Raw genomic sequence first — 27,618 nt, 5'->3', positions numbered from 1 at the left:
CGTATTTCAGTGCTGGAAGTAGCCAGGCTGAGCACGGATGGGAACCTCGCAGACCTGACATTCCCTCAGTCGGAACAACACGGAAACTCCATCCAGCTGTCAGCCAGCACTCTGAAACAGCATGGCAGAAATGGTAGCAGAGAAATCGCATGTTTTCCTCCTTGCACTTACTCTCACTGTGATCTCTGTCTCTCTGTGCCTCTCAATCTTCTTTTCTCACCCACTTGAAGTGTCAAATTTCTGTCATCATTGCTTTACAACAATTATCGAGTGCACTATTCGTGTCCCTTTCGTACAGGTGAGATCAGGATGGTGTTTGTCATGTACAAGAACTTGGGCTCCTACCTCTCCACGGAGAACGCCAGCGTCAGACTGAGCAGCGATGCCATCTATCCTAATTACTCTGTTATCGTCAACTCCCCGGTCATCACCGCATCCATTAACAAGGAGAGCAATAAGGTTTACCTGTCAGAGCCTGTGGTCTTCACTGTCAAACATCTACAGGTGAGTTAAAAAAAAAAGATTTCACAAAAGACCAAAAGCAGCTAGAAATTGAAGGTTTGTAGCCAGAAGTTTAAAATCTTAATTCCTCTGTTCCATAGAAATCCACTGTTGTGCCAAAAAGTGTTGCTTTATAGGAAACAATATGAGAAATGTAGTTTACGCCATCAAAGCTTCGCATGTATAGTGTTCTGGTGCTGTAAATTCTGACTGACCACAGCTGGAAACACTTACCGGAAAATTGACTACTTACTCCGATTTGAGTAATGTTTGCTTCAACCTACAGACTTAAGCAATTAAAAAAAAAGAAAAGATTTATTTCCAGTCAATTCTACTTTATTCATGTAATGCCAAATCATACGTCATTTAAAGGTCATTTTAAGGTCGAGACTGACAATATTTGCAGAGAGACCCTGCAGTTCTCCAATATGGGAGGAAAAAAAGAAATATTTTTAGCAGGAAGAAACCTGCGACAGAACCAGACTTAGGGTGGGCGGCTGTCTGCCTTTATCAGTTGGGGTAAGAGGAAAGTGAAGAGTGAAAAGATGAGCAATGAGGAACAACAGCCACTCAGCAAGTAGGTGAGGTCAACAACATACTTGCTGAAAGGTACAGGTAACAAGAGTATAAAATGGATATGTGCAGGTTAGGCTTTAAAAGAGGAATCAAAAATATTCCCTGGATGCTTTATCAGGACCACTTGTCTAGCTGCTCATTAACGCAAATATCTAATGAGCCGGTTACATGGTTTGATCAAGCCGGTCTGCTGCGGTTCAAACTGAACATCAGAATGGAGCAGAAGAAAAGTGACTTAGACGTTGAACGTGGCACGGCTGTTGGTGCCAGGCGGGCTTCTGAGAATTTCAGAAACTGCTGATCTACTGGGATTTCTCCACATAGCCATCACTAGAGTTCACAGACAAAGGTCCAAAAAGGAGAAAATATCCAGTAAGCAGCAATTCTCTGGGTGAAAATGTCCTGCTGCTACAGCAACAGAAGAACACCACACCTGTCAGCTGAGAACACAAAAACACAGGCTCAGGCAAAATTGGATAAGAGAACACTGTGAAAATATTGCCAAATGTCAATTTCTGCCAGTACATTTAGATAGTATGGGTTGGTGTAAGCAACATAAAATGCAACATTAAATCATTGCATATTGCATGTTCCTGGGTCTGTGACTCAGGGTTAGCTGATCCAGCCCTGACTATATGACTAAAATAGTTTGAATAAAGGCTAGTTTTTTATTAACCTCTAGTTCACCTCTGCAGTATGCATTTGGGTCCAAACTTCCTGCATTTAATGACAGTATATAGTAGCAGTAATAGTAGTAGTAACCAGAGCAAAAGACATAAGGCATGAAACTGGGGCCTGATTCAGACAAAAACATGATGTATAGAAACCCTGGAAAGGCTCAAATATTAAAACGTTGTTTCTGTGTCATTGCGGGATGATGTTCAAACATCAAAATGTCTTGCAGCCATTTTTGATCACTTGTGTACTAACTTGGCTCGACTCGCGTTGACTTGCCCCAAATGACCAAATCATAACATTAGCAATTACTGCAGACTGAATTCCACATAACTTTATAAGAATTTCATAAGTATGAATTAGGGTGGTCAGTAACACGGTTTTATTTTGTGTTTCGCATCCAAAAAGCAAATACTTATCCAGTTGGTGATCCAGCTAGTTGGCAGTAAAAAACAAAAATCCTCACTGTTTCTCTTGCTCTTTTTGAAAGTAGCTTTACCAACCCAACGCACACAGCTTCATCAGTTTACACAACACAAACAGCTCCTACACTCCAGAATCTCACACAACAAGCATGGACGCAGCTCTGTCACCTCCTCTCATGCCTCTATGTTTATTTGTTGCTGCAATCTCACATTCTGTCCCTTCTGTTTGTTGTTTTGTTGCTGTGTGTATTTGACTCTGTCTCTGTGTTTCTTCCTCTACATCCTTTTTCCACCAATTCCTCCTACCAGTTTCTCACTTTTTTTGGCTCACCGACCACTCCATGCTTTCTGCCTCCCACCTACCCATGACCGAGTATCTATTCTGCGTCCCCGTGTTCTCCCAACCCTCCTGCTTTTTTGTCTCTCAGTTCCTTCCTGTCTGTCTGGGTTTCTCTCAATCACACTCTGCCTCTCTTTCTCTCTCTCTCATCTTCCAGCATTCAGAAAAGAATTTCAATCCCAACTGTTCATTCTGGAGCTACTCCAAGCGCACCATGACGGGATTCTGGTCTACGCAGGACTGTCGTCTGCTGGCCACCAATCGTACACACACCAGCTGCTCCTGCACCCACCTTACCAGCTTTGCAGTGCTCATGGCCCACGTGGAGGTCAAGGTAGGCATTTTTCTCTGCTTGTGCATGCCAGAAGGGGGTGGGCAATATCTATGGGTCAGTTATTTATTATTTGATTAGCAGTGGTTGGTCAACATATTCTGAAAATAGAAGGAGAGGAAGAAAAGAAGAGAGAAAGACCACAACATCTGAAAAGTAAATTATGAATCTTTGGAGTCTGAATAACCACGTTGGCAGGGAAAATCTTTACAATTGATTTGTCAAGCTGCATGATGACATTGATTTGAGGGGGAAAATGTACTTCAAACATCTCAGAGTTCTGGATTACTAAAGCAGATACAAAAATAAGCTTCAGGTCTTATTTTCATTCTAAAAGTGATGCTTGACTGATCAGACAGTGAAAACATGTTTTTGTTTTCAGATTTTGGTTTTGTTTTGGGTTTTTTTAGATATCCATGAGCCTTAGTGGGTGGTTAATAAAAGCATTATTCTCCCGCCATGTGTGGGATAAGTACTTTTTGTCTCTCTCTCTCTTTTGTTATGTTAAGACCAAGTTTCTTTACACAAATCAGCCCTTGTAACTCTGGATATTGCGCGACACCTATTCCCTCCCCGTGGGCTAGGATGTGTGTTACTTCCAAAGGGGTCATGGTCAGAGCCAGCTCGGCTGCTCTGTGTGAACGCAGTGTGAGGGTCTGAGCAGTAGATCCATCACAACAGTGCTAGGTTGAACATTGCTCTACCTGCCAGCTTGCAGGACACTGATGGATAGAGCCAGCACACCTGTGCAACACAGCGTAACGCTGTGGCCCTGAACGCTCAACGACACACAGATTTAACTGTCTGCTCCTACAGTTTGTTTCACCTTACAACAGTATGACTCATGTATGATGTTAGCATACCAAGGCTATGCATAGCTATAGTAGCTGTAAATTACATTGTTATTATTGAATTACCAACTTAAACTTGTCTCTCTGTTTGCACATTTCACAGAAAACAGACAGCATGCACGACGTGCTCCTGGATGTCATCACGTGGGTGGGCATCCTGTTGTCACTGGTTTGCCTGCTTATCTGCATCTTCACCTTCTGCTTCTTCAGAGGGCTTCAGAGCGATCGCAACACCATTCACAAGAACCTCTGCATCAGCCTCTTCATCGCTGAGTCTCTGTTTCTGTATGGGATCAACAAGGCCGACCAGCCGGTGAGGGTCCAGTTCCCCTGTGTGAGCTTATGCGAGTGTGTGCAGTATACGCGGCGTATGGAAGAACATTACTTTGACCATAAATTCAGACAAGTCCACGGCACATGTTGGCATAACTTTCCACTGACCAATACCACAAATCATCAGACTGTTTATTAACTTTGTGTCAGTGGTTTACCACACTTGTGCTACTACTGAATAAAACAGGAGATGTTGTACAGTAACAGTGATCTTTGGAATAAATCAAAGCCGTCGTTTCTCATAGTGATTGTGAAACAAAACAATATTCTTACTATTCTATGTAATAGAATTTGCAAAATTAAATGTATTTATTTTTTCTTCAACATGTTAAGTAATCCCATCATCAAAATCATGTACGTACTTGTGCGTATGTAAAAAGAACCTAATTTGCCTGCTTTGCAATCCATTCATAGTCAGCCATGATTTACAATGCAAAGAGCGCCCACAAAGATCTGCCATATAATGCGTTAAACCTTATGCAGCTCATATGAGGCCGATTTGTGAATATGAGTTCAGACTGCTTTTGATTAACACCTCAGTGCGGTTGGATTTCAGCTGTGACCTCAGTCTGTATACATCAGTACCCAACAGTAGAGTTACCTTGTACAAAAGCAAGGTAAAATAAAGACCATTAAAGATGGCTATTTTGAAAAAATTACTCTTGACACTGAAAGTTCTGGTCAAGTGGTGTTATGTATTTTCTTTATTTTCCCTCCTTATAAGTAGGCAATTCGTATTTGTCAAATACCCCTGAGACTGAGTGAAGCAGAATTTATGTACAATATAAGATAGAATATATTATAATTTTAGTTATTACTAATTATCTCATTATTATAGATGTGTTTAGTAAGATTAAACCTAAGCATTACTGACTAGTTAGCAGTTATCTGCTCTCGACCAGGCTCAGAGACAGACTAGTCCAAGTGAAACATCTAGAGCAAAGCTGGGAATTATTTTAAACAGATTCCTGCGATCCAGGTAAACATTTATATAGAAGTTTTTCATGAAGTCACATCTTTGTGGGCAAAAGTGCTAACTTATTGAATATGCTCTATATACTATTTTAAGAATGGTTCTACTCTCCACAGGCGTAATGGTAGCTCTAGCCTAATTGGTCGCAGTGGTACGTTTGTCAAATGTAGTGTCATTTGCAACATCATTGTGTTTTTCTGCATGTGGAATAGAAATGTGCATTTTCAGAACAACAAATGCATCATTAACTGCACAAGTCCTTGTGACACTCAGAACAAATAGCCCTTCCCTCGAGAGCGTGGAGGCTTTTTAAAATCATGAGACACAATTTGCGAAGCATTTTCTTTGCGTATCACTTAAGCAACCAATCAAACTCTATCCCTGAAGGAATTCAGTGCAGTGCAGTTTTTTGGCTCAACAGTGGGGGATCCACATGGTGTGCATTCCAATCATAGCCCAAGATGTATAATCCATATGGTCCGCATTCAGTACGCCAGTCATGGATTAGAACTTTAAACCTCACTTGGGTACAAGCGTTTTGCACACAAATCTTATGGGACAGATTCTGAGAGGAGATTCTCGCCTTTATTATCTCTGCACAAGGACACCTAAATAATAATCAACACACAGGAAAGGACGAGCTTTTTCACCACTTCTCTCTGTAAGTTAAGGCTCAAGGCTGTATCCTTTACCTCCCCCATAGTATACAAGAAGCCTCAGAACACCTTGAAGCATTTGCATCCTGCTGAGCTTTCAGTGAGAAAACCTTCTCACTGTAAATGAAGAGACAAAGCAAATTGGATGGAGAGCGCGTTTTGATCGTGGCGCTTGTGCGTTTCTCTTTGTCTGTGTGTTTGCGTGGGAGGGATCATGTTGTTTTGTTTTTGTGGGGGTTTTTTTTTTTTTTTGCATGTATGTGTGCTGCTGTATTTGCGTGTTGTTCTCCCGTTAATTACCGGTGACTATTCATGACCTCCATTAACATCTTCAGCATCACTTAGCTCGAAGCCGGTTAATCCAGTAATTCCAGCAGGAAAACTAAATGACTTTGCATAAGCAGCCACTTTTTTTTTCTACCTGTGTGTGCATGCATGTGTGCGCCTTTGCCTGTGAAAGCTACACTCTGCGATCATCAGAAATGGAAATGAGTGACTCCCTCACCCCCTAAACTCATTGTCTCTCAGACATTAGGTAATTGTCTCTCGTTGCAAACTCCTCTATTATAAAAGTCTGTCTGTTAGCGCTTCCACTGAGTGATTTAGGAGTGACTCTTTAGATTAGAACATTGGCATGATTGACCAAGTTTCAGCGCTCATTCGTTTTGCACCTTTCTTTTTCTTAATCAACACTCTTTCTTTGCCATCGAATTGCCAAAATTATTAATGTCTTTTTAGGTTTGATCCCTGGCTTTTGTTTTTTTATTCACATTCTTTGCACCTCTGTGTTTTTTCTTCTCTTCTTTGGAATGAGCAGAGTCTCTCGCAGGGTTTTCATCTATCACTCTAAGACTTACATGTCTTTCGTCCGTCACTGTTCACTGGCACGTCATTTAAAATAGATTTACTCACTTTCAGTGTATAAAACGCAGGGTTAGTTCTGGTAGGTGCAAAACGTTCTAATTTGTGTTTTGTGTTTGATAATTGCAATTCTCTAGGAAGTATGTTAACAAGCACAGTGTTTATCGTATGTAAAACATTTAGTTCTGCATTGGTAAAAGCGTAAAAAAGCTGTATGTTTTCACAGCTTTTTTTTCTTTTTCAAGCTCCGAAATCTGTCAACTTTTATGTGATTTTTCATTTGTCTCTTTCAAACCAAGATGCTGAGTCATTTTTGCAGCAGTTCCACTTATTTTGTTCATCTTTGGCATTGACAAAAATCATACTGTATTTTCAACAGCGCTGGCAAGTAATTCGCCCTCCTCAACAACTCATTGTCAGCCCCCTTTGAAAGTGCTTCGCTACATCTCTTTGAAATGTGGTCAATCAGCACGGGCTGCGGCGCTAACATGTCACTTATATTTTCTCATTTATCTTCCTGGACGACTTGTAGATTGTAGACTGTGAGTGAAGTGCGAGGGGGGGTCTCCAATAATATTGCTATTTTGAAGTGATTTTTTACTTTTTTTGTCATTCTGCCACCTGAAATTTCTGTCATAGTACACTATGATTGTGACTTCTATTTCACGTTGCCTTATTCTATCCCCTGCCTTACCTGTTCAAGCAGTGGCTGTCCAATATTTAATCACTTACGTTTTCTTCCTTAACTGAATATGATACATTATTGCTTTCTAAATCTGACTCATACCCTTACTGCCTGTACTGTTTGCATCTTTATTTTTCTGCCTCATCAGTGCAAGTGTCCAGCACAATAAATATTTCCTGAGTTTAATGTTACTGTATTTTTAAACCCTCTCAATCCTTTATTTGCCTCACCAGATTGTCTGCGCAGTCTTTGCGGCCCTGCTCCATTTCTTCTTCTTGGCAGCGTTCACCTGGATGTTCCTGGAAGGGGTACAGCTCTACATCATGCTGGTAGAGGTGTTTGAGAGCGAACACTCCAGGACTAAGTACTTCTACCTGGCAGGATATGGAGTACCTGCTGTCATAGTGGCCGTCTCCGCTGCTGTGGACTATAGGAGCTACGGCACCGACCGAGTGTAAGGATGCTGCTGAAGAATGCGTGAAGGAAGGATGGATGACGGGGCAAGGGAGGGAAAGGGAGGGAGGCTGGAGTGCCTGCTGTCATTTTGGCTGCGTTTGCCACAGTGGACTCAACAAGCTGTGGCACTTCTGAAGAGTCAATACAGAGAGAACGAGTGGAGAGAGAGAGGCAAAGAAGGATGGAGAGTGGTAGAGAAGTATTGGGGACACGCAGGGGGAGGATGCACCACAGAGTGCCTGCATGAGCATGGCAGCAACAATGTGTGAATATGGAAGGATTTAACAGGCGGGGCAGAAGGAGGGGGTGTACAGTGGAGTATGCCGAGGGAGAAAAAAAACTGCTTTAAGTGTGAGAATGGAGGGATGGGATAGGAAAAGATGGAGTTGTGTGTCAGGATGTTCACACATCCACACTGGCTTACGCTTGCGCATTAAAATAAAACCAGCTTCTCTGGAGAAGAGTAGTGGAAGATAAGCACATACATTAAAAGCACATACATTAAAAGCACAAGGTAACGTATTTGTGCATGCTTGACTTGTATAACCCTAGAAAAAGGATGAATCCAAGAAAGGACAGGCAGCATCTCATTACAGGCTTAATACACAAACTACAGATTCAAAGAGAGTGAACGTAAGAGTTTCACCTGCACACTTCATTCATGCTTTGACTCTGAAAAGAGGCCAACATTCTAATTATTAAGTACATATGCATATGAAATGTATATTGCATATATAATATATATAAGGCACAGTCATGTTCATAACCTGTTCTCCATTCAAATCATAAGACTAAACACTAACAATGTGGACTTTGCACTGAAAGGCTACAGCTTTAGAGGTGTTTCATCCCTCAGCTGCTTATAAATGAGTCGCTCCGTGTTGAGGGTGAAAAATGACGTGTGGTTATAGATATAAATGATTCACCTTCTAAAATGCTCCCAGTCGCTGGTCATTTGGGGACCTTTTGTCGTTCTGACATTGCAGCTTTCCACAAGCTACACTCTACTCGACCAGCTCTGAAAGACGAGGGAAGGGTTGAATTTAGCAGTGTTTAACCATCAAGCCACACCAGTCCTCATGCCACTTAGATCAATATTTCATTGCCTGATGATCATTAAAACATGAGAGTCTCAGTGCCAAGCTTTGGGTGAATAATCACAAACAGAGTGTCGTAAAGGACCTGAGACAACTGCTGTGACTTTAAATGCAAAATGATGTGAAATATTTTGGGACAATGAAGCAGAGCTTATATGTAAAAGGTGCACATAACCAAAAATAAATGCATGAATATAATATTTTCAATATTTTCTTTTGTAATGTTGCATCCAGGCCATTAATGCTCTTGCTCGTCATGTCCTCGTGCCCCATGGGCCTTGTGGATCTGAAAAGTAAATGAAATTGGAAATTTTTAAAAAGCAGAAACGAACTTACACGATCCATTTATCAGCCCAGGCTTGAAAATGACACTGTGTATCATTTTTGACATAACACATTGAGACAAAACCTTTGAAAATATCATCTGCCATTCCTGCTGTGTCACCTTGTCACATAACACAGACTGTTCTTCTTCACAGTAGCCAGTGGCACTGAGTCTCATTCATGTACCGTAATGAAGGTGGCTACGAGTTAGCAAAGGAGCCCTAATGGAGGATACTGTGACACAGTCAGGGACCCATAATGGAGGGTTCTCTAATGTGGTGGAAATTGAAAGATTAATAATTCAAAAGCAGCTGGTCATGAATCAGTTGGCCATTTTGCTCCAGCCGTTTTTCTCTGGCACCTTTTTCGGCAGCTAGTTGGGTCTGACCTCAGTGGAGGGCACTCTTTTTTTCTTCTTCTCCTTCCCCTGCTTGCTGCAGTTGATGAGTCAAGGTGTTTTGGGGTTATATAATTTTGCATACAGCAGTATATATTTTACAACCAATCCTAACCTTGTGGTCCAAAATGATTGTATGTGTGTGTGTGTGTTTGTGGTTATATGTTCATGCGTGTCTTCTGAAAGTGTGCTTGTGTGCATATACACACTGAATGTGCATGCACTTGTGTCCCTCCTTTCTCCTTTAACCTCAACACAGCCATCCGCAGACTCCATAAATAGCCTCGTATGAGGTCTGCATCCATAACTCAGTATTCAAATGAACACAGTCATGTCATATTTTTGCGACTGCAGGATGTGGCCATGTCATATATCTGTGCCCTTAGGGAGAAGTAAAGCTTTATTTATCACAGGTGCTTATCCCTCGCTGTCTCCCCCCTCTGTGTGTGATGTATGTTCGAGGTGTGTGTATAGGCTATTTTCCTCCATCTTGCAACACCTTTCTTCCTGTTCTTCATCTCTTTCACTTTTTACATCCACCCCAGTTCTGTTTTGTCCTCGCTCTGTCGTGATGCATTTGATATACTGCGTGTCATAATGTGCTCCTTTTTTTTTCTCCAGCTTGCGTCCTGTCAGTGATTATATGTGTGAAACCGTGATGCATGTCCTATCCTCTGATTGCTACCCGACATCCATCTAAAGAACATGTTTTTTTAACCCCTTTATTCTTCCCAGCGTCCCTCGTGCGTGACGTCTCTCTCTGTCTCCGTCTCTCCCTGTCTCTAGGTGCTGGCTGCGATTGGATACTTACTTTATCTGGAGCTTCATAGGCCCTGCTACACTCATCATTATGGTGAGATGGACACACGTGGATACTCACACACCCTTGACTTAGCACTTCATCTATGAGTAGGTAGATCTATAGATGTTCGTGCAGCAGTGATGGCTCACATTAAGGTATTTGTTAATCTCCTACAAGGCTTGCCTGAGCTCCTCAGAAGTGCAAGTAAAAGTGGAAGCAACTCTATATGTCAACTTAATAACTCCCATTCATGGATTAACTCTCAGGCGGGCACGTACTCCTGCAACCTGGAAATCTTCGAAGGGGATATGGAGAGCAAGCCGCCGTGCGTCACACAGATTATGATAAAAACTCAGCAAGGTTATGTTGCTATTAGGCACTCATTTGTGTGCTGTTTTTCCTCCTGATCTAGCTGTTTTATTGCTTTGCCACCAAATTGAACATTAAACTGGAGAACAGAGTCTCCCGGGAAGTTTGAGCAATGCCAATGATTGATGTTTCATCAGTCATCAAAATGTTCAGAGAAGCAGGAACAGGCATCCTATCTCGAACAAGTAAACTACAACAGGAATAGAGTTTGATGATCAAGCAGACACACATACAAAGACATTTAAAGCAATGAGACGTATTCCCAGTAGCCTGTGAACCAATCCACTGTACTCATTTTTGAAATGTCAGGCAGGCTATCACAGATCTTGCAGGATGTACATGTTGGGAGCAGTTCAGGTGGGACTGCACTGTTATGACACCACACCTAGTGGTAATGTATACAGCCTCTGAGACCCAGTGTATCGCTTCAGACAGTCATTATTAAACCACCCTCTTTATGCATTAGTACTCCAATAGAACAGAACACATCTATGAGAATTGGGTTACCATTGTTACAATGATCCCGAACTGCTGAAATTTTCCCTGATGTTCAAGCTGCTGTATTTTGAGAACATAAAGGCTTGTTGATTGAGGGCCTGATAGGGTGTCCCTAAGCCAATTACTGTTGAAGAGGCAAATAAAGAATCACTCTTTGTGTGAGTGCTGTGGTGACATTGTGTCTTTAATTAGGCTACTTGCTGCAGAAAATTACCTTGTGTGATTTTATGTCTGTGTGTTTCAGCTGAATGTAATCTTCCTCGGCATCGCTCTTTATAAGATGTTCCATCATACGGCCATTCTCAAACCAGACTCTGGGTGTCTGGACAACATCAAGTAAGTTCTTCAATCCTGCTACTACACTTGTGCATCTGATTTGTGATTATGCATGCTTGTGTGAATAAAGCAGAAGGAATAGTTTGACATTTGGGAACTGTGCTTTTTTTTTTTTTTGCAAAAGGGAGGACTAATAGAAGACAGATGTCTGTACAGTACAATCTATAAGCATTATTGTGAAAAAGACACAACAGTATTGTGAAACTGCCCTTTTTTCTTTATATTTTAAGAATCCAAACTTTCTCGGCATTTTTAAGGGGTCTTGAGCAATAGTTCTCCAAGCTTTCCAAAGGTCTTCCAATGCTTTTGCACTCATTTTTAATCCAGTCCTTGTACCTGACCATTTTCAGTTAAATGTTTAGTTTTTTTTTTAACATTGACTTATGAGTCATTTGAGCATAAACAGACTAATTCAAGGAATGAACTGGCATTCTCAAGATGATTCCCAAAGACTTCCAATGGTGTGCAGTGCGTCATGAAACAGGAAACTGGACAAGGGCAGAACAAAAGAAGTAGCAGGCCTAGAAAAACTATCTACAGCAAATAAATAGTAAAGTCAAGTCAAAAATACACCTGGCTGTTCATTTGATCCGTCGTTTATTATTTAAAGCTTTATCAGAAATGGTTTCGGTGCAAGGATAGTTTTCAAGAAGCAAGTCATAAGGAAAGGAAACAGAGAAAAGGCAGAAATTTGAAACATTAAACAATAACTGGCCTGAAAATCAGTGGCAACAGGTCTTAAGGTGTGGTGAATCAAAATTACACATTTTTTGTTCTAATCTTTATCAATATTTTCTGAGGATGTTCGCAGAAAAGTACAACAGTGTTTCTACAGTATGACCTGATTTTGATCCACCATCTGGAAAACTCCTGTTAGGAAACAGCTTCAGTTTACACCATGACAATGATCCCAAAGATACTGGCAGTGCATTAAAAGTATACCTGGATAGAGAAAAACATAATGAATGCTGTCAGTGATGGATTGGCCTCCCCAGAGCCCGGACCTCAACGTTATTGAAGCCGTGTGTGATCATCTTGACAGAGAACAGAAAAGAGCCAAAATCCAAAGAGCCTTCAATGTCATTCAAGAAGTCTGGAGAACTATTCCTGAAGACTAATTAAAGAATTAAAACTTGCATAAGAGAGTTCAGGCTATGTTAGAGAATAAAGGTCGGCGTAATGGATATTCACTTCACTTTGTACAAACGTCGTTTTCGCCTTTTATACTGTATGTGTGTTTGCACACGTTTCATTAAATCACTTCAACTATTCAACTTCTTCCTATTTCCTAGCAAAATACAGAGAAATGAGGCATAACTCTAAATTTTTGCGCAGTACTTTTGCTGCAGATGGTTAGCTTAGCTTAACATAAGACTCGAATAGGGTTGAAACACTAAGCCTGGCGCTGCCCAATGGTAACAAAAGCTACAAGTTGATACCTTTAGTTCAGTTAAAGCCTTTATGTTTTGTTGTTTGTATCATTTATATATAAGTGGAAGCATAAACACAAATTATGGAGGTAAGGTACAATACTATTTCTCAGGCAAGAGAGACACAATCTCTGAATTTATCGCATTGTTGGTTTCAGTTTGTTTTGTTTATGGAGTCAGCGAAAGGCTATAACATGCTAATTAGTGAGCATTAGAATGTTACCTTTGGACAGAACCAGGAGTATTGTTTTTACACTAAGCTCATTAGCTGCTGGCTCCGACTTCATCATGGCTGCACAAACACAAGAGTGGCATCAATCTTCACATTCATCTCTGCAAGAAAGTGAGCACATTTCCCAAAAAGTCGAACTATTCAATTAATTCTACATTTTTATGCTACCCTGTCGCATGGAGCGCCTTTCACCTTTATCTTACATAATTTTGAGATGCTACCCTCTAAATTCTTCAAATCATTATTCTCAGGCATGTCCCTACTATTCAAGAGACCCTTAGAGGGTGCCACTGAAATATGACTTCACTTCCATTAAATACTGAAACTCTTTCTACCAAGCTAACTAATCGGGATTGTGTCATTTCTTGTTCGAGTCCAGCTCAAGACAAAAAAGGCTCAGTCTAATTCAAACAATATGCCTTGGCTCAGAGTTCAACGCGTATCCGAGCTCAGAATTTATAATGTAAATCCCAAAAATGACTCGGTTCTCATATGATTTAAATATTACTGCCAATGGAGGCAGTTTTTAAGTAGGACTTCAAGCAGGAAGTGTTTCAGAAGCAAAGGCGAAGCCAGCTGATCTTTGCTTTAGTGCAGTTCAGGAAAAAGTACTCTAATAAGAAAAAATCTGATAAAAGATGGAAATCAAAGAATCGTTTAAAACACGATGCTTTGGATCTTTCCCCCCTCTTCTTAATGACTTTCCTTAGTCTTTCTGAGAACACTGAAGGCTGTCTAGATTTTAATCTATTTCACTTCATTAGTCATGTCTTATTGTGGTTCATTTATTCGTTAATCACCATCATGCTCTTTTTGTCTTATTTTTTTCTTCCTTTTGTTTTCTTTGTCTCTCTAACTCCAAGCCATCATAAGTTATCTTTGTTGTGGATTGGCTCTGGTAAGGCCACTCTCCAATCAGTGTTGTCTTCCTAGAGACATTTTGTTTGGTTTGCTTGTTATTCATGTGTCTGTGGAGTCTTCCTGTAGTCTATGCACACACCTAAATTAACCGTGAACCTGTCTTGTAAAATGGATTTCTTGTTCGTGTGTGATTTGTGAGGTCCTGTGACCTATAGACCTAATGTGCTATTGAAATATTATAAAGGTGAGATTAGGGCTGGGCGATATGACCCAAAATTCATATCTCGATATTTTTTAGCTGGATGGCGATATAAGATATATATCTCGATATATTTTTTTAAAGCCATAAAGTAAGAACAAAAAGAGAGTTCTTAGTCAAAGCTGTGTCCCAGATGTCACACAGGCACTTTTATTAACATAGAGCAGATGTACATAAAATTTACTCAAAAATAAATTATGAGCATTTATTAAATAATAATGCTCCATAAATAAAAGAAAACAATGTTGTTTTTGTGCATAACAAAAAGCTCACAATTGTGCAGTCAAAATGTAAACTAAAAGATGCTGAGCACAATAACAAAGACAGATTTCACAGCTGCTCTGTTCCCAACTTGTACTGCGTGACTGACAGCCTGGAGTTTGAAATCCGCTTCGCAACCGCGTCTCTTAACAGGTGCCATTTATAGTCCTTATACACAGTAGGGTAATATTACGTTGAAGCACAGTACGTATCACTCCGCGAGGCTCAGCCGTAATGCTCCGACAATCTATCAAGCGGTGCAGCTCCGTAGCTTACTAAAGTCGTACTAAAACATTTTTTGACAGATTGCTGAGCGCCGTGTTCCACATAAAATCGGTTCGCGGCCATCAAGCACAACCAGAATTCATACATAAGGCGCGCTGTCAACTTTTGAGAAAATTAAAGGCGTTAGCGTGGTTAGCTCGTTAGCGTGGTTAGCTAGCTAACACGTTGACGCCGTCCAGCCCCACGCACGGGGCGATGCGCAGTAACTCGTTAACGGAGATTTGCCGTGTCCATCTTGTCGCTTCCTGCAGGTGAAGCGATGGGGGACGAGGAGTTGTGTTCAGTGAAGGAGAGGCGAGGCCGAGTAACATTGCGTAAAGACGAAAGTGGACGAAAGAGAGGCAAACCTGCGGCTCCACAAGTATAATTATAACGTAACATAGACTATATCGATATAAAGGATATTGTCACATCTTATATCTCGTATAAAAATATATCGATATTTTTTAAAAACTCGATATATCGCCCAGCTCTAGGTGAGATGTGAATTCATGGAAACAGAGCTGAGAGAGAAACCATGACTCAAGGGAACGCTGGAGGAAGAGGTGAAATGGTGGGATGGAAAAGAGAGATGAGCATACCCTTTATTGAAGAGGGTCGTCAGACGAGCTTTATTGGAGGTTCTGTCTCGCCTGAATGGTGCCACAGAGGGAAACATCGAATCAATCACCTTAGTCTCACTCACTTACTCTCCTCCTCTGTCTGTCTTCCTTCCTCATGACTCTCCTAATATCTCTCCCGCTGCGTTTTTTCACTCTCTCTATCTCCATTCCTGCTCTCTCTTTCCTTGCCGGTTTTCTTTGTCTCTATCACTTGTGTTAGAGGTGATCACTGCCCAGTCAGCCAATCAAATTAACAGCTATCATCTCGGCTCTGTCAGACACAAATCTATGACCTTTAGTGGGAAATGTCATTTATAATGGCCGTAATGTCCCTCTGCTTACTGCCCGATGAAGACACTCACGTGGACACGCGCGCACACGCACGCACACGCATGCACACACACGTGCGCGCACACACACATTCTCAGACAAGGACTTACGATGCATACACATGCCTCCGCATGACCAAGTTTCTCTGACATTTGGCCTTTATGACTCACTTCTTCATAGCCTTTATTTGAAATGAAGGTTTGCAGCCTTAAAAACTTTTATCAAATCTACTCCCATTAAACTGTTATAGTCACAAGTGCGCTAACAGACTTCAGGACCTACTTCTGCCTGAAAATGATTTTTTACCTCCTGTCATATACTTTGACTGAGAAAGTTTGGCTGCAGCTTGGGAAAAGTGTGCTCGGTGAAGAATGCTTTTCTTCGTGATACCCGTGGCTGACGTCAGCTCGCTTATAACCTCTCCTCGCTCTCTGGAGATTGGATCTAAATGAAAAGATCCACTCGCACTGCCTCCTCTAAACCCTTTTATAAGGCTTTAATTCTTTTAAGCAAAACTCCCGCTGTTTCCTCCAGTCTACTCCTACAGTGTTGGGGCTCATAATGAACCCTTTCTAACCCCTCTATCGTCTCATGGTCCCTCATGCGTCAGCCTTGACTGATTAGTTTTTTCACCACGGGGGGAAAAGACAAACTTCTCATGTTTGAATTTCATTTGATAATGACACACAGTAACAGGACGAGCATCTCTCATTTTTCACTGTTTGTCTTCTCCTGTAGGTCCTGGGTGATCGGGGCCATAGCTCTGCTGTGTCTGCTCGGTCTGACCTGGGCGTTCGGGCTAATGTACATCAACGAGAGCACCGTGATCATGGCCTACCTTTTCACCATCTTCAACTCTCTGCAGGGCATGTTTATCTTCATCTTCCACTGCATACTGCAGAAAAAGGTGAGGCACAAAGCTAGACAGAAGCTGCCAGTGTGACAGACACATACAAACACACACAGAGGCACACATGCGAGCCAGAAACGATCAACAGGGACACCAAAAATATCTGCAGAGCTGTCACAGAGGTTTGATTGGTCATTCAGTATCCCTACTGCTCAATTCTCTCACCTTTTCATTCTTGCTACCTAACACTCTCTTTCGCTGTCACTGTCTGTCTTGCCTTGAGGCAGCAGGTAACAAACTGAGTTGCTTGTCTTACTTCTTCTAGCAGCAGCAAAGAAAGTTTTCCATCATCAGGCAGGGTCATCGCACCTGAAATAGCATATTATACACTTTGATAATATTCAGCTCTAATTGTTTTAAATATTGGACCCAGGAAGAGGACATGCATGAGTGTTTTGAAGTCTAATTGCCTGAAACTTGAAGTAATTTCCTCAAGTGAGTTTTATGATTTTATGACTCACATTAACACACGGTTCGCCTTTCAAGTCCTCTATAATTTAAAAAACCCCCAAAACAAACTCTTCAGTATATTTTTTTGGGTTTCCTTGGCCTAAAGGATTACTGGCATTTGTGAGCACATGTGTGTACTTTTTTTATACTTGAGTTATGTGTGGCTTCCAGGAAGAGCCTACACACACCGGGATACTTTTACAGTCTCCCACACACTGTCAGTGCCTGGGACTCCAGAAGAGGAGTAGGATATGGAAAGAAGATTCATCAAATGCTTAATACTCTCATCTGGCTGCCATCCCACAGACAATTTTTAGTTTCAAGTGCATGACCAGTAAACAAGTGTGGTGTGTGTGCACAGTATACTTAGGTATGTGCTAGGTCACGGGATCAGGTATCCAGAGAGATGTCCTCAGAACAATGATGAGGTTTTCTTTGGCTGCGACCCAACTTGGTTTCTCCCAAGATGCATGGAGCAACTCACCACACAGCTGTTCAAACAGAGCATGTGGCAATATATGCCTGCCAGTCCGACGAGCTTGTTAAAAAGCAATTACAGTCGTATTTGTTCTAACTTGATTGGGATCTAAATGCAGATGTTCTGTGTGTACAAGTGCATCACATCTCCCCCTAAGGAATATGTCCATTTTAGATGAATATGTGGCAGCTTGGGGAGGATGTTGATGGGGGAAAGTTTATGGAGCTAATCTTCTAATGTCTAAATTTATGGGTTTAGTGTTTGCACAAGGAAGTTGAGTAGAAGAAGAGTTTGTCTTTTCTTTCTCGGCCTGTCATCTTGAAAATATGCATCATTATGTGCAACGTCAAAGCAAAAACATCAATCAATTCCCCCTCTTTTGTACGCGCTGGCTGAGAGTGCATTTACAGTTTCTGACGCTTTTTTCCTCCTCCCACCATCTGGGGCCCAGGTGCGTAAAGAGTACGGCAAATGTCTGCGCACCCACTGCTGCAGCGGCAAGAGCGTGGAGACTTCTATATCCTCCTCCAGTAAAACCACCACCTCGCGGACCCCGGGCCGCTACTCCACAGGCTCACAGGTGAGCTTACCTGCCTGCACACCTGGACGCTACAGCACAGCAGATTCTCAGGTGAGGCCAGATAACGCCATGAGGGTTTTGGATCATCGCTGTTCACTTTCAACTCGTCTCATATTTTAGGCAAACACATTAAATGCGACTTTAAGTTGGAATGCCATTCGGTTTATTTTGGGGCTTTAAATTAGAGCTGCACCGATCAGTCGGCTAGTATATCCGATCAAGGGTATAGCCGATAGTGCACCTTAGACAACAAAAACAACTTTAATTGCTGTGCAGATATATTACTTCTGTGAAGCAAAATGTAATATCTTATAAGCTGTAAATGTATCTGGCTTCCTCATACTGCTAACTCAGTTGCCAGTAATCTACCAGTGTAGCCATCTGCCATGTACTCTTTTTCATAGTTCTGCCAATCCATTAGTAATTTCAGAACTCTCTTTTCTGCAATAAGAGCAAAGTCAGAGTAACTTTTGTTTAGCATTTATTAGCTCCAACTCTGACACGATCTGCCCAGCTCAGTTGGCATCATATACTGTTGTTGGCACTGTTTGCCAGTAAATGAAGAAGCTCAATATTGTGTCCAGTAACCTGGAGCACTCGATTATGGGTTTGTTGGAGTGGGAGTGATAGTAGGTTCAGTAACCTGATGTCGTATTGGAAAACATTGACTGTTTCAAAAACTTTTCTATGTTTTATTATGAGCAAAAATGGAAATTCTCCACGAAAGAAAGGTTAGAAAACATAGCATAGTAAAGAAAAATGCAATAGTCCAGTAAAATTACATTCAGTGCATCTCTACTTAAAATATGGATGTTTTGTTGAAAGTGTGAGATCCAAAACCCTGACTGTGACAGACAATGTTGCTTAAAAAATGTATATGGAGTACAAAAAACACTGATGTATGATTATTTTTCCCTACCTGTTTCTCTTTTGTCGGATGTTGCTTTGGGTTTTTTTCCCCATTTACTGCCTCTCCTGCACTAATTTGATCCTTTTTTTTTTTGCCAATCGCCTCCCATATATTATAACTTTCTCACTATATTTCTCTCCCTTCTTTGTTGTCGTGTCCTTTCTCCCTTGATCTGTTGCTGGCTCTTCCTTTGATTTCTTTTCCCTTGCATTTTATTGTTTCCCCTCTACAAATTTGCCCATACCGTCTCTACCCTTTTCTTTCTTTCTCGCTTCTTTTCTCATGCGTATAGAGTCGTATCAGGCGGATGTGGAATGACACTGTGAGGAAACAGGAGTCCTCCTTCATCACTGGAGACATCAACAGCTCTGCTACGCTCAACAGAGGTAACCACGGGATACCTACAATTTGCATCCCCATCACTGTCACCCTATCTGCTTTATTAATAGCGGGAGGCACAGGCAGCATACGCTGTCATTTAGCAAAGTAGCTGCGGTCCAGACTACCGATAATGGTATTTTGTTCTTGAAGATCGGAAGATTAGCAGGATAGTGTAAATATCGCTTACTTATTTTTGCTGCTTCAAAAGCTGCTTTTTCGCAGGAAGGAGAGGTCTGGGCAGGCTCCCGTCAAAACTGAAACTACTTTATTGTCACAATATTAAATCTACAGAGTGAAGCGCTAACTGTGCTGTAGCACCAATCTTCTTTTTGCAAGGACAGATGTTTCTTTAACTGCTGTAGGTTTGAATCCTTTAAGTTAGTATGTGTTAAGGACTTAAACTAAACACCATAACACCTTTGTTATAATACAGTGTGCTATGCAAATTAATGTTATATTTTTAGATGAATTCACAGCATTACTCATCACATAGCATCCCGTTTCATTTTAAGTAGAGCGAAACTTTGCAGGATTTGCACCTGAGAATTTGTATGCTATTGTAGTCTCAAACCTTTTAAATGAATAAGCCCAGTTCAGTGTATCCCTACTTTATTTAGAGCTGTGTATTGCAGTCCCTTCAGAGTAGGACAGTGTAATGGACTGTAGGAATGAACTCAATGGGTATGGCTATCCGAGGGCTAGGGTAATGAGGGCATAGATACCCAAATGGCCACACAGTTTGAAATACGTGCACACACACACACACACACACACACACACACACACACACACACACACACACACACACACACACACACACACACACACACAAGAGAACACATGCTGCCATTTGTTAGACTCTAAGCTGAGGTGTGGCCCTCACTTTCTTCAGGCCACTAATAAGCTGTTAGCATGACAGATTGATACTAAAGCAGACATGGTGCGTGTCAGCGCTTGAATTATCACACACTTAGTTAGGCAGGGCTTAAGACTCCCGCACCTCCTCCTTCCCTCACACTTTAAAGAATGCCACACGGAGCTACTTAGCCAGTAGATGTTGAAATAACTACATACTTTGACTTATTGGATAACGGTGGAATGGAATAAATTGGATTGTCAGATAAGAGACCGACTTCTTGTTATGCCCAGGTCATTTAAGTTATAATGAAGAAGAGAGACCTACACAGCAATGACCAAAAAAAAAAGGTTCTGTGGTATGCTCAGGAATAGAGGAGTCAGTTGTTAGTATGTGGCTGTTTTTCATTTTAGTGAAACTCAAACACTCTATGATATTCTCAATTAATTCAAAATGTAGCTGTTACTTAATGTAAAAAAAGATTTAAAAAAGGGGGGTGTGGGTTGCAAATCAAAGGTATGCACTTCATCTGGAACCCTAGCAGTAAAAGATAATTGTCTATCAGCTAATACTGTTTTCACATGTGTATTTAATAAACTCTGACAGTACCAGCTTACAATAACAGAGTCAGACTAAAGAAGCTGTACACTGAAAAAAATTGATTGGCCATCTCTTGGATTTATGTAAGCATCTTGTGTGTATTTAACACAATTGCCTTATGCTTTAAAGTTAAGTGTAACTATATAGTGTAGAAACTACATTATATGCAGAGAGGCTAGATTAAATTCTTCATATCATGTTCGAGTGAAGTAAGTCAATAATATAGCAATGTTAAATCTTGCGACACTGCACAGGATTTCATGCCCCAGCCCCCCTGCAACCAGGATAAAGATAGGAGGATGGTAGTTGTTGTAGATCCATTCAATTTTTATGGTAACCAGACTCTAGACTTTGTTGAACATTATGTAATATGAAGACAACATGTAGTATTTAAGTGACCGAGTAGTACTGGGGTAAAAGTTATTGAATAGTGTTAAAATAAAATGACAAAATTGTGAAGGATTAAAATATTCCAAGAGCTTTAACTTACTTCATCTAAACATGTTTCAATTGCGTTGTATCAACACAAAATGCACAGGGTTATTGAATATGAATAAGTTGTGTTGATTTAACTCAGTTGTTTAAGTTTCTGCCAAAGCAAAACATTTGTGTGCAACCAGTGTCCACTATTGAATTAAGTAAATCCAACAAGGCCTTTTTTCAGTGTAGTTATATTACTTAGTGTATGTGGCAACACTTTCACAGAGTCTGTTGTAAAACAGGCGCATCACTGAGCTACATGCCACATTGATTGTTTGGAGGCTTGACCAGAAGGAGAAAAAAAAGGGAATCATTTTCTCTTTGGTTCATTTGTGCAGTAACAACATTAGGAGATGCTGCAGTATACACACATTTTCAAGCAACCTAAATTTTTTGTCATGGCCAACTAAACACCTTACGTAAGCCAGAAACTAGGAAGGTTAAAGTAAGGCAATACATATATATATATATATATACACACACATGTACATGTGTGTATATATATACACACACATGTACATGTGTGTATATATATATACACACACACACGTTCTGGAAATCTACAGATGACATCCGCAAAACTAAGATCAACAATAGTTCCAGTAGCTTGAGACTAATGACGTCACGTCACATAATCAACCAGTAAATAACTCATGCATTCACGTAGCGGTGGCTGACTTTTGGCAGCACCGAGAAAAGGAGGGATCAGTTCAAGTAATTAAAGATAACAGATCCTTAACGTGATTTTCATTTCAGTGTGTCCAGCTATGACAAATTTCCCTCCACCTTTACCATTTTGCAGCAGATTGATGTGTCAGAGCTTACAATTTCTTACGCCGCCGTAATTTGTAGTTTTGATGAATAATTTGTGTAGTCATACATTTGAAAGGATCTAGAATGCATATATTCCCCTTTTTTGAATATTATGACAATATATGACTTATGTAGTTCTTAAATGCTGGGTTATAATGGCATAGGAATCATAAGTTTATAGTTTACATTGTGTAGAAATGAGAAAAAAATGCCTTAGGGAAGTAAAAAATTGCTGTGCCCCTATATTTTTCATAGATTTACTAGCCTTTAGACATGATTTTACTGGGTACGGGATGCATCCATAGATGTAGCTAGTTTACATAACCATAAGTTCAGATCCCACACAGTCAGTGACAACTGTATAATATTAGCAAGATTGCATTTGAAGCCGCTAGAAAGAGCAGAAAAGAAAAGCAAAAAGAAAAACTGCATGATGCAGACTCTCCACTAGGTCGTCACATACACAGTGGTTGGTCATGTATAATGCCATCTCTGCACCTCATTAGTGGTGCTGCTAAGGTACTAAAAGGAAAAGAAAACTGATAAAGATAATTATTTCTTATCATGTTTTGCTTTGAGTTTATGCTGAAACCACAGAGATATTTGAACCTGTTTTTCCCCTCTCTGTTTTAAAGCTATATGACATGCACAGACAGCAGTAGCACAGCCTGCTTCATACAGTGTCGATAGCATCATGAGGATGAATGCATAAGAGCTGTTGTGCCCATTTGTTGCCTGTATTTTTTGCATTGTCTTAATGTGTATATGAGCAGTCTCTCAGAAAATGCACTGAAAACACTTTCTGTGGCCCCTTTGTCCATTAACTGTCCTGTAGTCATGCTTCTCTGCTCAAGCGTATTGAACTGCAGCACAGTCTGCTCCAAGCTATGGCACTCTCTCTTTGTCTCTCTCTCTCTCTCTCTGTCTCCTTCTCCCTTTCCCTCCCTCAGCCTGTATGCAATGGCTGCAAGAATGACTTGTCAAGCTTTTTCTTGCCTTTCTCCCTGAACTGTTAGCCTGTTTGATTTACTTGTCCTCTTCTCTCCCTCTTTCTTCCACACACTCACTCTCCATCTCGCTCTCCCTTCTTCTTTTTTCCTTCTTGCTTACTTCCACTCTGCAATGGCTACATGTTCTCTCCTTTAACCTCTATCTCCACTCTGTTTTTTTTCTCCTGAGTGCTTCTCTCTTTTTCTCTCTTGACTTGGCTGTTGCTTTTCCTCTCTCCTCCTCTCTCGACTTGGCTATTGCTTTTCCTCTCTCTTTCTCTATCTGCCTGTACCAGGAGCCATGGCTAATCATCTTATAACTAATGCTCTCCTTCGTCCCCATGGTACTAACAATCCTTATAACACGCTCCTGGGGGACTCGGCAGTCTATAACAACCCAGCTGTGGGCATGTACAACACCCAAGGTGTGGCTGATGTTCCATTTATGAACAACATTTTTAAATGTAGCATAGAGTTGCTTTATTTTATCTATTTATTGATTTAGTTTGCATGGTTCTTTCAGTTTAAAAGGTGCTTTCTATTTTGATGCATGCATGTTATGGTTCCCAAGTGAGATGATCAATGACACTGAACTGTACATATATGCATACAACTCTATCTAAATTACTATTTGCAGATTTGCTATATCTTAAAAAAGCTACTTGTGAACCATGAAATATTTCTTATATATTACATTTTATATGAATGTTAGATTTACTTTTATTTTTATTTTTACATGCATGTGTCATTTTGGCCTTGTGTTGCTTGTGCAACAGCATGTGTCTGCATAAGCTTAATATCTACATTTATAGCATTTTAAATATGATTCTTATGCTGTTTCTTTCTCTGTCTTTATAACAAAGCACAGATATTTTGTTCTGTAATGATTATGTAAGATTTTTGTGTTTAAAATTTGTCAACTTGCCTTTAGTTGTTGAGCAATTGTTGATGTAACGGTGGCTGAAATGTGTTTCTGTCAATGTCTAAATTCACATCTGTGTTTCTCTTCTCTCTCTCTCTCCCTCATGCTGTCCATTAGCACCATACCGAGACACAAGTATGGACTACATTATTACTCAAACTACTTCAGCTACATAATTATTTTCTTGAATTTAAAGCAATTTAATGTTTTAAATCCAACCTATGCAAAACCTTTTTTCCCCAAAAAGTTTTCCAGTCGATATACAGTATCTATAGTATTAGTCGACCAGCAGGGAGATGAGATGTGATAATAACTCCTGTATAATTACTAGAAGTTCTACTTAAAACATTTTTCAGTGAAATTTTAACTTTTCTTTTTGTATTGTTGTAGTGCTAGCAGCAATTGAAAAAGAAGAGTACTTATGAAGATTCTCCTTGATGAATTATGGACGCTTGAAGCATTTTTCTTTCCAAGAAATTTATCATTGCTAATTTTTAATCCTCAATTCACAGCACCCACTACGATGTGAAACAATAATTAAAATCTTTCATTTGTAAAAAAACCACTTGGGAGTTGTTTTTTTCTTACATCTTAATAATTAGCACTTTTTAAAATTGTTTCTCAGAGGGCATCCTGAACAACGCAAGAGACTCCAGTGTTATGGATACACTCCCTCTTAATGGTAACCATGCCAACAACTACAGCATGGCGAGCAGTGAGTACTTGAGCGACTGTGTCCAGATCCTCGACCGTAGCGCCGGCTACGGCACCCACGGCAACCACAAGGAGACAACTCTAGAGAAGAAGATCCTCAAGGAGCTGACGTCCAACTATATCCCATCTTACCTCAACAATCATGAGAGAGCAACCACGGAGCGCAATCACAACCTCATGAACAAACTGGTGAACAGCAGCATGGCCAATGGAGGTGAATGTGGTTTCATTTATATAATTGAAGGTTTTGATAAACAGATGTAAATATTTCGATTTATTAAGTGGCACTGCTTGTTAACTCACTACAACAAAAATAGTCTTAGAATAATTATAAATGCGTGTAAACACTTTTTATTTGTTTCTGTGGGTGAATGAGTAGAATCTGGGTTTTTATCTGGTTACAATGATTTATGCAGACAGGTGATTATTAAACTGAATTAAGCAAAAGCCTGTCATTTATAATGATTTGCAGTAACCCTTCCTTCTGAGGGTTCAGGTGAACTCAACAAAACAGCACAATAGAAGTGGTGAGCAACATATTAAAATCTACAATAATTATTATTTCTAACCGTTCGCAGACAGCTTAAACAACTGCGACATATTATCACAGCTGATATGTCAATACCAAACTTTTACACTTTTGGCAGCTATTGTGAAGCGTAGATTTACCTGAAGTTGATCCTTTTTCCTTTTGCTTTGCCTGTGTGACATTTGGTAGTGGGCAGATCTAGCAGACAGTAGTTTTTTGGGGGGGGGGGGTTTGGTTTTTTTTACTGGATAACAGACATATGATGCTGGCGAAAATTGCACTGTTGAAAGTGGTGAGCTCAAGTAAAACTGTAATTTCGAAAGCAAGACAACCTGGACAATGACATCAAATGAGCTGACATCCTTTAAATCGCTCTCTTTGGGTCCGGTGTCACATAGCAGGACTAATTTAATCTGTTGTTAATTTCTGAAAATTAGAGTGGGGACTTTAAACTTCACAGAGTGAATGGGTTAAATGCAGAGAGGAATTTCCCCACGGGGGTCAATAAAGTATACAATTTAAAAAATTTAATACTTGTTTTACTAGTAATGCTAAAGTTTCTGCCTTGGGTAGCAGTGGCAGTGCTTTTTGTTCAAAATGATTTAACGTCAGTGGGCTAACATGTTGAGATGTGTGGTGTAATATGATTCTTGCCTGGTTCTTCCAGGGAGCCTGGCAGGGGGCAGCAGCAGCAGCAGCAGCAGTGGAGTTGGTGGATGTGTGGGAGGCAGTAAAGAGGACAATGGCCCCATGGTACTAGACAACTCTGTAGCCTTCCCCCATGAGGAGAACCTGGGTTTGGAGATTATCAGAGAGGAGTCCAATGCACCTCTCCTGCCGCCACGGCCTCCTCCGCCAGACAGCCACCCCCCGCCGCCGCCGCCACCTCACAGTTTCTCCCGGCCACGGCGCATTCCTCAAGAGACCAGCGAGAGCTTTTTTCCCCTGCTGACAAACGAGCACACTGATGAGCACACGCACTCACCAAACCACAGAGACTCACTCTACACCAGCATGCCAGTGCTGACGGACCTCCCAGATGGGCAGATGAATGGTTTAACAGACGGAGAGGAAGACAGCTCCGGGGAGCTACAGCCCTGTAAGAGTGCTACTGCTCCTGAACTGGATGATGTCTATTATAAGAGCATGCCAAACTTGGGCTCCAGGAATCACCTTCACGAGCTGCAGAGCTACTACCACATGGGCCGTGGTGGCAGTGATGGATATATGGTCTCTGGGAGCAAGGATGAGTCCGATTCATCACCCGAGGAGCCGCCTGTAGACCCTTCTCACCTGGTTACCAGTCTATAGAGGCAGTCGAGACTTCTGTCCCTCCCCAGCCCACCTTTACACTTTCAACCTTTCAGTGAAAACATTCTGTGTTGTTGACTGACAGACTGAGCTGGCCCGACCCTGGATTGAGGTACTGTGTGTAACATTAACGGCGGCCCATGACAATATGATTGAGACATCACTGGCCAGTTAAAAGCAGGGATTGAATGTACTGTCATAAAAGGTGCAGACTGAGAGGGCAGCTCTAAAAGACTTTTTGTGAACATCAAGCCAGAATGGAATGTTTGAACTCAGAACAGAAAAGGAACGGGGAGGGATTCTGTAATTTTACCGTACCTGTTACTTTTATTTGGAATCTTCGGATTGACCGTAGCCCTACAAGTTTACCAATATGGACCTCTAGCAGATTATAGCATATAGTCTCCACTACCACCACAACAGGGCCCAGGCCCCCAGCCCTGGGTGAAAAGAGCTGCCTGTCTGTTTGTCTGTATGTCTGTCTGTCTGTCTAACTCTTAAAGACGCATACGTTGGATGACGTTTCCACGACAATAAAGGGTAGAGCAGGACGTCAGACTCTGGTGTTCACAGCATAAACTGGCCCCAAAGAAGCACCGCTACCTGCCAATCAAGTGAAGGATGTATGATATATGCCCTCACTAACAATCACCCAAAAAAAAGAAAAAAAAAAAAAGAAAAGAAAAGAAAAAGAACCACTGATATTATTTGGGCGGCTGAACTGTAACCATATCAAACTGATGTTCGAAGTTCTCTTCCTGTTCGTATCTGCTAAACTGGAGTTGTGTCTGGGCTGGTGTAACATTCCTGCAAGTCGTAGTGACAGCGGCTACTGTGTATTTCACTGAAAACAAAGAAGGAAGATCATATTACAACAGACTGAAGTGAAAAAAAAAGTTCTGTTTCTTCTCCTTTCTTCTGTAAAAGTTTTCCGTTATCAAAGGATTAT

General features: G+C 40.9%; 1 protein-coding gene across 2 annotated transcripts in view; it reads left to right on the top strand.

Moving 5' to 3' along the window:
• adgrl3.1 (adhesion G protein-coupled receptor L3.1) overlaps window positions 1-26,669 on the top strand; it is a 92,658-nt gene extending 65,989 nt beyond the window's left edge. Inside the window, exons 11-24 of one of the 2 annotated variants that reach the window (XM_085356006.1) lie at window positions 11-133; window positions 299-504; window positions 2,675-2,851; window positions 3,803-4,012; window positions 7,441-7,661; window positions 10,268-10,334; window positions 11,395-11,486; window positions 16,485-16,653; window positions 18,036-18,215; window positions 19,367-19,460; window positions 23,490-23,618; window positions 24,233-24,250; window positions 24,741-25,043; window positions 26,026-26,669. In XM_085356006.1, coding sequence (XP_085212132.1) covers window positions 11-133; window positions 299-504; window positions 2,675-2,851; window positions 3,803-4,012; window positions 7,441-7,661; window positions 10,268-10,334; window positions 11,395-11,486; window positions 16,485-16,653; window positions 18,036-18,215; window positions 19,367-19,460; window positions 23,490-23,618; window positions 24,233-24,250; window positions 24,741-25,043; window positions 26,026-26,669 — 2,633 coding nt within the window. Of the gene's footprint in view, window positions 1-10; window positions 134-298; window positions 505-2,674; window positions 2,852-3,802; window positions 4,013-7,440; window positions 7,662-10,267; window positions 10,335-11,394; window positions 11,487-16,484; window positions 16,654-18,035; window positions 18,216-19,366; window positions 19,461-23,489; window positions 23,619-24,232; window positions 24,251-24,740; window positions 25,050-26,025 lie in introns of both variants that reach the window. The other variant, XM_085356007.1, reaches the window with a different exon arrangement.
• Window positions 26,670-27,618: the final 949 nt, after the last annotated feature.

This window comes from Diplotaxodon limnothrissa, linkage group LG6, assembly GCF_057381915.1.
Source record: "Diplotaxodon limnothrissa isolate DT_005_m linkage group LG6, D_limnothrissa_male_GT1.1, whole genome shotgun sequence".
Lineage (NCBI taxonomy): Eukaryota > Metazoa > Chordata > Actinopteri > Cichliformes > Cichlidae > Diplotaxodon > Diplotaxodon limnothrissa.
The sequence above is the reverse complement of the archived record's forward strand: the minus strand, read 5'-3'. Positions and strand labels throughout refer to the sequence as shown.